The 13,622-nt window shown below is 37.9% G+C and overlaps 1 protein-coding gene across 5 annotated transcripts in view; it reads left to right on the top strand.

The window, feature by feature from the left end:
• Positions 1-13,622, top strand: part of gatad2ab (GATA zinc finger domain containing 2Ab) — a 47,502-nt gene that overhangs the window by 20,509 nt on the left and 13,371 nt on the right. For 3 of the 5 annotated variants that reach the window (XM_079807600.1, XM_079807604.1, XM_079807602.1), the window contains exon 2: positions 10,156-10,414. In XM_079807600.1, the coding sequence (XP_079663726.1) occupies positions 10,156-10,414 (259 nt within the window). Of the gene's footprint in view, positions 1-7,721; positions 7,968-10,155; positions 10,415-13,622 lie in introns of those variants that run through there. The other 2 variants (XM_079807601.1, XM_079807603.1) reach the window with 2 other exon arrangements.

The following is a 13,622-nucleotide window of genomic DNA, read 5'->3' as shown; positions in this document are numbered from 1 at the left end:
AAAGATTCGTGGTCGCGCTGACGCTCTGAAGTTGATCGAATGCTTGGTCTTTTTTAAAACTTTATTAAAAGGGGCTGCAAAGCAAACAATCATGTTGATCGGCATTTGTGCTGACTGACCACAGGTAGGGAATAACCGTATAAGTTAACCTCATGAAATCATTTAAATGTGAAAGTAAAAAAAAAAACTGATCGATGGAAAGAACTTGATTATAGCACAAACATGTGCTAACGAAATAAACCAATTAAAAGCCATTTGTGTGGTGTGGCTTTTGTGTTCATGGTTAAGTGCTAGTCTAATTTCAACATGCTGTTTATAGGAGACGTTTGCTAGCCTTGGTGTTTAATTAACATTAACATTAATTTGTGTGCAGCCTACATTACAATAACTCCTGGTTGAAGTGCAGCATTAATGCAATTGGTCAAATCGGTGTTGTTTTGAGCAAATTAATTGCATTCCCGCTGAAAAACAAGCGTTCTGCATTCTCTGGAATCCTCTCAATCGGATCTCTTCTACATTCTGATTGGTTGCCGCCAAAACGAGTCATAGCTCATTACTATAAAATTGACCTGATTTCAGCTCTCCTCCACGCCCAAATCGTCCAAGACGCGCTGCGCCACTCTCGCCGGAGCTCGCCGCTGGCTCCCAGTGAAAATGAATGACTTCCGGCCACTTTGACGCTCTCGCCGGCGGTGTGAACGGACAGTAAGGTGTGTTTATAAAAAGCTACTTAAATTCCCTTAAGGCCTGTACACACCGGGACGAATATCGCACGCGCTTATCGCCAGCGTTTTTCGGCGTGTATTGAGTGTTCACACCCAAGCGATTTTCACTGGCGATGTGCCGGGTTAACGTGCAAATTCAGTAGATGGCGCTCCCGGTACACAAGGTGGTGCTGCGGCACTTTATGCTTCTGACACTCGCTTGTCACGCAGAAGAAGAAGAGGGACAGTAGGCTTTTCTCAATGTCAAGGAAGGATCCTCGGAAGCCAGAATTCCGTCGAAGGGCTGTTCCAATGTCGAGGATCCTCGGAATTTCAACCAAGGTCCGAGTCCTTCGTTCGAAAAATATGCCATATACAGGAAAGGATGCATAAGAGTAGCCTTCGCGCTCTTAGCGTTCTCAAATCACCCACAATCCTATGCGCGCAGCTTTGCTATCTTGTTCAAAAAATACAAAATATCGGACGTTGGCGGAGTTGGAGCGTTAACGGGGCAATATGCTTTCAAGTGTAAGTATTTACGTTGCCAAACATTTGTACTAACCGTAGTAAATATAAGTAAAGTTTAACTTTTAAATGCCAGTACAAATTACAACCGTATTGATATTATACAAATGACGTTATTGATGGCTAACGGACCTTTTCACTGACGTAATGAGGCTGACGCGCACTTGCTAGCCTGTTCCATTTACGTGTTCTCCGAATGCTAAAGAGGAGCCTCGCCTAGCCTCTGAAGGAAGTGACTTGGAAGGACCAGTCCTGCAGAGGAAGGATCCTTGACATTGAGAAACACCTAGAATTTACGTCCTTGCCAAAAACATTCACACACTTTTAGGCTAACTGGCAAGCAGCATTAGAAGCTCATCTTCTTCGTTGTCTACTTACTACTACTACTTCGTATCAACGTGTGCTCGGCAAGTCGTGTTTTACTCTCACTTCAGCAGCTCCAGGCACGTGAACAAAAGCAACGATCTCATTGGTCGGCCAGTTTTTAACGCGCTGTGTCAAAATAAAAAACAAACCCGAACCTTTTTTTTTTTTAAATGACGCTTTTACGCCTGGCATTTTGGTGCCCTTTGTTTAGTCACGAGGGGTTAAACGTCGGCGATAAACGCGCACCAAAATCGTCCCGGTGTGAAAAGTGTTCAAGTTGGCATTTGTGAGGTGATGCATGCACATCAAACAGACAGAACGCAGTAGAGAGGGAGACAATTAATATTCAGTGCAAAAACATTAATTTAGCTGAAATATCTCCTGTTGGGCGCTAAATTTAGCACATGTGATTCGTTCATTTTATGAGAGTAGTAACTGTAAAGGGATAACCGCATTTAATAGTGGTAACACTGAGTTTGTGCTTTTTTGTGTTTTTGTTTTTATTTAATATCATTTTAATATAGGGATTTAAACTGTCCTTTTGCTTAGTAACGTTTTTGTACATAATGTATAGCACAGATATATACCCTTATGAAAATGAATTATGGTATTATTATAAGTAACCATGTTTTTTGGCGTATTGATTACAATTTGTATAACCCCACAAATACCATAGTATTTGTAGCAAAGGATTTGAAGCAAAACCATAGTTAATTTGTGGTTACCATGGAATAACTACAACCAATAACTAAAAAATAACTAAAATCATGGTTAATTTTCTAATGGTGGTAGATATATTCACTATGTATGTTTTCATAGCACTCAGCTGACACGTTTGTTTGAAGGACCGCATTGGGCAGGATGTGGAATAGTGTGTTTAGTCAATAAAAATAATTTGGCTTTTTATCCGGTTAATCGAAAAAAAAAATTAAGGATTGACCAATATTTTATATGTACATTGATTTCTCCCCTCTAAACCGTTTCTCAAGCGCGTTCTCTCATCACTGCTGCTTCGTGAACTTGACGCATCACAACACCACTGGAGATGCATAAACTCTTCTTCTGGACATTTCTCAACCCATTTTTATTGATGCTATCACAAGTCATCCTTGCGATTTCAGCTAAATCTCATTTATGTCAACCAGCTTGATAATTTAACCTAGATGACAAGTTTGAAAGGTCCACAAGCAGAATTTGTCACAGAAAAGTGGCCATTTCGTTTCTCCTGGGCCAGCGTGTCGTCCTTATTGTTGACCAGCTGAATGTAGCGATCCAGTTTGAGTTGCATTGCCGCCATGCTGTGTTGTTGTATAGCACTCGCGATGCCTTCTATTGTCTTGCTCGGCCTGCGCCCTTAGGGCGGTCATTACATCAGACGACTCTTCTTCAGCAGGCCCCGTGAGGATAGTCCCCGCACTCCCATCTCGCAGTGGCGTGGCATGAACAGACATGTTTTTCACACAGCTCAAGACAATCCAATACACCGCTGTTAGCGCTTTATCAAATGCAGACGTCACCAAGATTTTTGTATTTCCGCTGTCTAACTAATAGTAAACAAACAAATGCTCAACCTTTATGTTGCATGTGGTTTAAATGACGTCGAAAATCCGATTAGCAAAACCCAAACACTGATGTATAAATAATTCTCTGCATAATGTTTGTTGATATTAAAATATTAAGCTTCCTGTTTTGCGTTACAATGTGGTCCGTTTGAAGTTTCGGTTATATGGGCAAAAATGTGTTGGTTGACTATCTTTGATTTGGTTTGGATGCATCATTTCAAACCCTGTTGTTGTGGAGTCATGAGTGTTGCGTGTATCTGATGCCATCCGCTTCCCATGAGGCTGTGCAAGCCACGTGTCTGCAGCTTAAGCGACAAGCATCCATTTCCTAAGCAGAACAAGTGGCTTGTGTATGACTAAACTGGTCGCTCAGTATGAAAACATGGCAGTCCTGTTCTCACTTTGTCTTAGTTGGAGACGATTTGTCATGTAGTATGTTTTAAAAGTGTCTTTGCTGTCATATGTTTAATGTTGTTTATGTACAGCAAAAAACTCCTTTAAGCTAATGATTTTCTTGCCATTGGACATGTGATTGTGCAATGGACTCGACTGACTGCATTTCTCACTGACAGTATACATTGACAGGTTTGGTGACCTACTTTCAAGAGCCCTGTCCAGTATTCATTTACATTGACGATTATGTCTGTGTACCCACAAAAAAAAAAAAGAAGGAAAAAAAGACCAGAAGCGAGTGTTAACGTTCTTCTTTCAGAAGACAGGGAATTGGACCAATTCGAGATTTGATTTAAAAGCTAATTTTGAAATTAGCTAATTATTGGAATTGGCATTAATAGAAACTTTCGCCAGGATGTCTTTCGAGACTAACAACTGTGTATTTCGATTTTAATCGATTGTCATTTTTACAAACCAATATCGATTCTTAAATCCCAAGAATCGATTAGTCATCCTGTTTTCAGATGAATGAACAGAACATTGTAGCGCGCCTCCCATCCATTAAATTGCAATAATCTTTGTGCTTTGTTACTATAGACCCTTTTTCAGTTAGTAAACATTGAAGTTTTTTTGTGGGCGGAGCTTAGTTGGAGGCAGAACGATTCCCCTGATCGCTTCACTAATGCTAGCCAGCAAGTGTTTTTAAGGTGAGCTTGTTTATAAACTATGACTGGAGTAATTGTATCTGAATATGTAAGGTCACTCTCTGTCCGGGACCATGACTGTTATTTTAAAAAGTTCACTTTAACGGACGGAATCAGATTGACCGACCCGTACACGCTCACTCAATGGATGGACGATCTGACAGCATTACCTTCGGTTGAACAGGACCGGCAAATGCTTATTTTTACCTTAAACTTTATGCAAGCAGCTGTTCTGGGTAGGGATCGACCGATATGGATTTTTTAGTGCCAATACCGATTTTTTTTTCATCAGCCTTAGCCGATGCGGGCTACCGATACGGGCTACCGATTTTCTTGAGCCGATATTTGGAGCCGATACTGCTTTTGCTCCCTCAATTTACATCATAAAAATGACACAATGATCATGATGATAACAATTTACAATTTAAAAAAGGAACATTTATTGAACTAAAAAAAAACAATATTTAACAAATAGTAAAAACAGGTGATGTAGAACAAGAAAAAAAAAGAGTTCAGTGGTGAAAATAAATTCTGAAAATAAATATTTAAGCATAAATAAAATAATTACACTATTGCACACAGTATCAACAAGCAAACAGCATAATAAAGTGTACATTGACTGTACTATACTTAATTTTAAAACTATTTACAACCTAGTCATTTAATGGTTACACTCTAAAAAATGCTGGGTTAAAAATAACCCAAGTTGGGTTGAATATGGACTAACCCAGCAATTGGGATGCCGATACACGTAAAAATCGCAAATATCGGCCCGATATATCGGTCCAACACTAGTTCTGGGTTCTTTGTGTGATTTTATGAAAAGTCATGTCAGTTTTTTTATTAACACATACCGCTTTTTTAATAGCCTAATGTTTTTACTTTACAGTTGAGCAGTTTTAAGGGGATTATATGGCATTTTTAATGTATTTGCTGAAATTATTAATGATATTTATATACAGGTTTATTTAAAATAGCAATTTTTTTTTGTTGTAAAATTCACATTAAATATAAACATTTCTCCGTTTAGGCTACTTCATGGTGAAAACATGAATGCGCATAGTTTAGATCGTTAGATGCCTATAACTATGTGCTAAATGGACACGTTTAAGACTTAAAATACAAAGATTTAACAGATGAGTTTTGTGTCGTACGATCCAAAGTTCTGCCTAGCCAGCGCCTGGCACACACTCACTCCAGTCTCCTCGTTTTATTGCGTTTAACCACAGCTGTCGTCATTTTTTTTGTCTGGCAGTAGTAGCAGGTATGCGGTAAAATTTCAATTTGGAGCCTGTACTCCGTCGTTTCTGGCTCCCAAAATCACAAAAAGATGACATTTCGAACTCCGACTCTGTGCTGGTTTGTATTGGCCGCCTCTAGTTTTTCCTTTGTTTTGCCTCCAGCTAACACCGTGACGTAATTGTGACATCGGCGCAAAAAGGGTCTATAGATATGAAACAAAGTCTCAGATTTCAAATTACAAAAAAAAGAAGAAATTATTACGAAATTCAAAAACATAAATACCGTTCTGGCGCTGTGGTGTGAGATCGCTCTGGCTCAGCTCAAGAGAAGCGGCCGCACGGAGCTCACGTGAACTGATCTTCTCTTCCGCCTTAATACCAGTTACAGCGCAAAATGAACATGAATGAGCATCTGAAAGTGTGTTAAAAGATAGAGTACAACTTACCGAAATCTGTATCCTGTCACATGGAATCACTCAATCAGTGTTTCAACCGCGGAAAGGCGTCAGTAAAACAGCTTGTAAACAATGTCATGTAACGTCACATTTACCTCAGAAAAACCGTATCCAGTGTCCATAAACTCGTTAGTCAGCTAGAAAAATTAACCTTAGAGAGGAGCATTTTGCTAAATATATGCCCCATATCACACATTCATTATAATTTGTAATGTTCTAAAAAATTATTTGGAGTAGAAATATGATTATGTAATTGTAAAGTAAATATTGTAATTGTATTATTAAAAAAAAACATCATTGAGTGTAATTTAAGTGTTTGTATACAAATTATATTATTATTAATGTTTTAGTTTTTTTTAAGATCTATTTTTTTGGCTTTTTGCCTTTTTATTATGATACGTCAGTATGTAAACAGGAAGTAAAGTGGGAGAGAGAGAGAGGACTGGATCGGGAAAGGTCCACATGCCGGGACTCAAACTCGGGCCGCCCAAAGCACAAAGGCTAGATGTCGACACGCTGCCCACGAGGCTATGATTAATATTTTCGTGGAAACCATGATACATTTTATTTTAAGATTCTTTGACAGCATTTATTTAAAAAAGATCTTTTTGTAACGATATAAATATCTTTACTGTCAGTTATTCTGTTAGTTTTGAGCAAGTTTTGCGCACAACTTTTGCAATATTTTCTAAATGTCGATTGAAAAATGACAGCGTTTCCATTAATCAATGTTATGTGGCTACAACATATTTTTTTTTCCTCTCACGATAAGTCATTCCGAAAATCATGACGACGGATGTTGGTAGGTTTGCATATATCACAACCACCACGCTAGCCTTTTTTTTTTAATCGAATAAGACGTAGGTAATGGCAAGGAAAGCCCCTTATATTTGTGAGCGGCCACGAATGAGGTGTTGGTGTTTCTCCCTCATATCTGCTTCAAGGCCTTGATAAATTGTGGCATTTCTTTGTTGTTTAGAATCCAGTGTTCCGGTAATTCTTGTGTCTTTTATGAGTTTAATAAAGAACTCAGTCTCGTCTTTTGTCCCAACATACCGCGCCATCTACGCCAGGTGACCTTTAAATGTAAACTGTTTCCATTGCAGTTTTGTGAAATATTCCTTTTTCGAATTGCCTGAAAAACCACCTCATACAAGCGTGTAAACTTTTTTGCGTTATCTGAGAGTTTTTGCGAAATTGAGGTGTTTTCCATTGAGCGTATTTGCAATTTGAAGGATTGTGGAAACTGAGAAGTGTGTCATTTACTTGTGTGATAGTCGCTTTACTAGTTATTAGCATTTTAGTTATTGGATTACTCAATTATTGGCCAATTCATGATGAATAAGTTGATAAGTTTAAAGAAAAAGGTACATACTTAAGCTTTGATGTTCTTCAGAATTGGTTTTCTAGGCCTAATAAAGCCTTGTACATAGTACCTGTAGTAAATGTATATGTTTCTACTCAAATATTTCATCCCCTTTTAAGTTGTGTAAAATCCTTATTTGAGAACCACAAACAAATGTGAAAGTCATGGATCAAAAGACACAGGAACTCGATTTCAAGAATTTTATGATGATCAAATGCTGCAATTTGCATAAGCTTGTTTGAATCGCCGTGATCAAATGTGCTCCTAAAGTCGTTTGGTTTATTGACTACCTTTATTGTCGAAGACCACTGTGGCGGTTGTTATTTTGCGAGTAACAAAGGGGCGGACACTTCCTCCTCATCTCTGAAAGACTTGTGTTTTGGAATGCGTGCGGCCCATCCCCCCGCTGGCAAAACTCCTGCGTCTGTGTGGCCGCATTCGCTGCCAGTCAGTCTCTCAAGGGGTTAAAAACCTGCTTCAGTCTCTCGGCTGCGTCCACCGACCGGTTCAAACTGGTTTTCAGGGGAAATGCTTTATGTGTCCCATGGAATCTTGGGAAGGGTCATGTGGAGCCCTAGTGATGTCATGGCAGATGAGAGCAGGCCTGGGTGTTGAGTCAGCTGTCTTGCTATCAGATGGCTGATATCATATGTAAGTCAGGTAGGTCGGCACGTTTCGTGTGTGCCTTGATGTGCCCAAACGATGGATTTGCTTCCTGTAAAGTGGCTGTTGGGGTTTACATGCATGTTTTGAAGCTCACAGCGATTTTGTCTTTCCTGTTTGTGGGCTTCGACTCTCTTTAAGAAATGTAAAACATTTAAAAACTGGTACAAACATCATATACCTGTAGTTCTTGACTGGTGGGTCGTGACCCCAAAAAAGGGAGCAGATCTTTTCTGAAAGGTTTAACCAGGAAAAACCAGCTAAACGTTTGGAGTTAGGGATGCTCATAATTAACTGGTCAACCGTTAAAGGGATGGTTCATCCAAAAATTAAGTTTGTCATAATTTAAGTTGTTCCAAACCTCTATGAATTTCTTTCCGAAAAGTTCTGGGGCACCGTTAACTTCCATTAGTGTTTTTTGTTTCTTACTCTGGAAGTCAATGGTGCCCCAAAGCGGCCTGGTTACAAACTTTCTTCAAAATATCTTCCTTTATGTTCAGCAGGACAAAGAAATTCGTACAGGTTTAGAACAACAACTTGAGGGTGAGTAAAATGATGACAGAATTTTCATTTTTGGGTGAACCATTCCTTTCACCCACTATAAGAATTGTGGCTGATTAATACCATGTTAAATGGTTTAAAAAGTTAAGACATTTTTTTAAGTATTTTTTCAAGATATTTTAAAACATTTGCTGCAGGGTTAAATATGCTACACATAAAAAATAGCTTTTTTGAGAGGAAAGCAAACATTTCAACTATAAAGATAATTATTGAGTTGTTCAAAAGCAAGCATTGGGAACAAACAAACATGCATCACAACAAATATCATTTTTATATAAATGTTTTATTGTAGTAGCAGTAGTAGTAAAAAAAATATATTCAGTGTTAAATAATAATAAATTCTACCTTAAAACATGTCACAGCAAATTATTTAAATATTTCTTTTTAATAGTAATATATATATATATATATTTCTTTATATAAGTAATATTCTGATAATTCTATTTGTTTATTATTATTATTTATTGTTTCTTAGTTTTTTTTAATACATTTTTGATTACTTTAGGTCAATACATAATTTTGGTACTGTTTTGGGTCGCCACTTGATGTCTAAAGTCAAATCTGGGTCCTTGAAAATTATTATAATAATAATAATTTGTTACATTTATATAGCGCTTTTCTGGGTACTCGAAGCTCTTTACATATAGAAGGGGGGAATCTCCTCAACCACCACCGGTATGTCCACCTGGATGATGAGACGGCAGACATAGTGCGCCAGAACGCCCACCACACACCAGCTTTGATATTGCATAATGTGGTGTGACAAATTTCAAAGTTCAAAAGAACTTATATCGCATTTATTTAAAGCTGCAGTCCGTAACTTTTTGTGCTGTAGCGGCTAATAAACAGAACTGCGAGCTACTTCTCTCTGTTTATGTCTATGGGACTGTGCTCCTCCGCAGCGCTTCCTACCAGACCGGTTTGGAAAATGGATTCATGTTGTACATTCTTATTTATATAATTTTTGTAAATCTTGAACACGAAAACAGTTACGGACAGCAGCTTTAAAATATATTTTTTGTAACACTTTAAATGTATTTAAAGTCACTTGACCAATTTAATTGCTTTAAATGTTTTCTTCCAACCAAGTTTGCATCAAGAAAAAGGAGTGTTTTGTTACATACTTAAAACTTGATGTTCTTCAGAATCCTGGAAATATTGGAAATATTGGTTACCAGGCCAGAAAATATATTGGAAATATATACAGGATTTTTCTTTAGTGAAAATATGCATTTTTATTCTAAAATGTCGTAAGTTGTAAGTTCAAGCTCAATCTCAACAAATGGGGAAAATCATGGATAGTATATATTGATATTGTATAATGTTGTATTAGTGACCGATCAATATATCAGTTTTAGTCAATTTGAGATTATTGATGATCCAGAAGTTCACATCATGTGTGAACGCCAACTAAAACGCATCGGTTCAGGCCCTCTACCCTTGATCATTTCCAAAGTTTATTCATATTGTTGAAAACTTTTTTTTTTCTAAATTGACTGAATATTGTGTAAAATAAGTCATTTGGTTTTAGGACTTGTGTGCACATATTTGTCATTAAGACAAATTACGCTATATATAGTATAATAGTGCTTGACTCTGTGATGTTGTTTTACAGGTGAGAAGATGTCGGAAGACGCGGTGCGTCAGACTCGTAGTCAGAAGCGGGCGCTGGAGCGGGATTCCCCTTCTTCAGAGGGCGACTTGAAGAGGGTCAAGCTGGAGCGAGGAGAAGTGGGAGCTGTAGATGGACTGAAGACCAAAAGCGAACAGGCCAACAAAGTGGCTAACATCCTGCGGGCCGGGGAGGTGAAGGCCACCATCAAGGTGGAGGTGCAGACCGGCGACGAGCCTGTGGACATGAGCACATCTAAGAGGTAGATCACAGGTCCAACATAAGAATGGATTTTTATCTCCAAAACTCCTTTTTCCTGCTAACACCAACGCTGATCTTGGGTATTCGTGACCTGTGAATTGGAGAATTAGCATGACCTTGGTCCTGCCGTTCGGCTTTTGTGTTTGTGTCTAGGGCACTTAACCTCAGGCTGCTCCACTTAGACTTCCTGATAGTAGCTCTGAATATAAAGCATCTGCTAAATGCAAAGCAAACAAGGTATCAAGTAGATGCAAAAGAGAACAGCCGGAGTTCAGTCACGTGGTGCTTTTGCTTTACTGGTTTTAAGGCCTCGTTTATATACCATGCGAACGATTCGAGTTTAACTTATAACAATAACAACTTGGGATGTATAAAACCATGCAAAAAAGCATGTGGTGTAATTACTTTTTTTATTATTTTTATTATGAATTTTAGTGATGCACCGATAAGAACTAAATGCATAAACGAGTGGCAATGTTTGAGTGTTAATATGGTACCATTTTATAGCAAGGTTTAATTAAGTAATAACATAAGTATCATGAACTAACAACTTTTTTTTGTATAATTTTATTTTATATATTAATTTTAATATTAAACACTACCATTCAAAAGGCATACCATTCATTTTTCTTCTTCTTCTTTTTTAAAGAAATTAATACTATTAATTTAATAATACTTAAGTGATGAAAAGTGATAGTAAAGAATTATATTGTTAGAAAATTAAAACTGTTCTTTTTAACCTTTTTTTCATCTAAGAGTCCTGAAAAAACAATGACAGGTTGCCAAAAAAATATTGATAATAACTATCAAATGAGCATGTTGGAATGATTTCTGAAGGATTAATGAGTAATGATGCTGAAAATTCAACTTTGCATCACAGAAATAAATTATATTTTAAAGTATATCCAAATAGAAAACCATTATTTTAAATTGTAATAATATTTTGCAATGTTAATGTTTTTTGTGTATTTTTGATCAAATAAATAAACATCAAAAAAGTAATATCCGGTACATATAATGTTTGTTTATTTCATTCATAATGCATGAAATCATGTTATACAACTTGAATAAATTGGGATACCAAGAAATTAAAGGGTTAGTTCACCCAAAAATGAAAATAATGTAATTTATTACCTCATGCCGGTCCACACCCGTAAGACCTCCGTTCATCTTCAGAACACAAATGAAGATATTTTTGTTGAAATCCGATGGCTCAGTGAGGGCAGCAATGACGTTTCCTCTCTCAAGATCCATTAATATACTAAAAACATATTTAAATCAGTTCATGTGAGTACAGTGGTTCAATATTAATATTAAAAAGCGAAGAGAATATTTTTGGTGCGCCAAAAAAACTAAATAACTATTTGTATAGTGATGGCCGATTTCAAAATGCTTCATGAAGCTTCGGAGCGTTATGAATCAGTGTGTTGAATCAAGATTCGGAGCGTTATGAATCTGTGTGTCGAATCATGAATTGGAGCGTTATGAATCAGCGTGTCGATTCATGATTCGGAGCGTTATGAATCAGCGTGTCGAATCATGATTCGGAGCGTTATGAATCAGCGTGTTGAATCATGAATCGGAGCGTTATGTATCAGCGTGTCGATTCATGATTCGGAGTGTTATGAATCAGTGTTATGAATCATGATTCGGAGCGTTATGAATAAGCGTGTCGAATCATGAATCGAAGTGTTATGAATCAGCGTGTCGAATCATGATTCGGAGCGTTATGAATCCGCGTGTCGAATCATGATTCAGAGCGTTATGAATCAGCGTGTCGAACCATGATTTGGAGCTTTATGAATCAGCGTGTCGAATCATGATTCGGAGCGTTATGAATCAGCGTTAGGAATCATGATTCGGAGCGTTATAAATCAGCGTGTCGATTCATGATTCGAAGCGTTAAGAATCAGCGTGTCGAATCATGATTCGGAGCGTTATGAATCAGCGTTATGAATCATGATTTGGAGCATTATGAATCAGCGTGTTGAATCATGATTCGGAGCGTTATGAATCCGCGTGTCGAATCATGATTCAGAGCGTTATGAATCAGCGTGTCGAACCATGATTTGGAGCTTTATGAATCAGCGTGTCGAATCATGATTCGGAGCGTTATGAATCAGCGTTAGGAATCATGATTCGGAGCGTTATAAATCAGCGTGTCGATTCATGATTCGAAGCGTTAAGAATCAGCGTGTCGAATCATGATTCGGAGCGTTATGAATCAGCGTTATGAATCATGATTTGGAGCATTATGAATCAGCGTGTTGAATCATGATTCAGAGCGTTATGAATCAGCGTGTCGAATCATGATTCGGAGCGTTAAGAATCATCGTGTCGAATCATGATTCGGAGCGTTATGAATCAGCGTGTCGAATCATGATTCGGAGCGTTATGAATCAGCGTTATTTATCATGATTTGGAGCATTATGAATCAGCGTGTTGAATCATGATTCAGAGCGTTATGAATCAGCGTGTCGAATCATGATTCGGAGCGTTAAGAATCATCGTGTCGAATCATGATTCGGAGCGTTATGAATCAGCGTTATGAATCATGATTCTGAGCGTTATGAATCAGCGTTATGAATCATGATTTGGAGCATTATGAATCAGCGTGTTGAATCATGATTTGGAGTGTTAAGAATCAGCGTGTCGAATCATGATTTGGAGTGTTAAGAATCAGCGTGTCGAATCATGATTCGGAGCATTATGAATCAGCGTGTTGAATCATGATTCGGAGCGTTATGAATCAGCGTTATGAATCATGATCCAGAGCGTTATGAATCAGCCTGTTGAATCATGATTCGGAGCGTTATGAATCAGCATGTCGAATCATGATTCGGAGCGTTATGAATCAGCATGTTGAATCATGATTCGGAGCATTATGAATCAGCGTGTTGAATCATGATTTGGAGCATTATGAATCAGCGTGTTGAATCATGATTTGGAGTGTTATGAATCAGCGTGTCAAATCATGATTTGGAGTGTTAAGAATCAGCGTGTCGAATCATGATTCGGAGCATTATGAATCAGCGTGTTGAATCATGATTCGGAGCGTTATGAATCAGCGTTATGAATCATGATCCAGAGCGTTATGAATCAGCCTGTTGAATCATGATTCGGAGCGTTATGAATCAGCATGTCGAATCATGATTCGGAGCGTTATGAATCAGCGTGTTGAATCATGATTTGGAGCGTTAAGAATCAGC

Source organism: Gobio gobio (genome assembly GCF_949357685.1).
Source record: "Gobio gobio genome assembly, chromosome: 24".
Classification (NCBI taxonomy): Eukaryota; Metazoa; Chordata; class Actinopteri; order Cypriniformes; family Gobionidae; genus Gobio; species Gobio gobio.
This window is presented reverse-complemented; position numbering and strand designations above follow the sequence as displayed.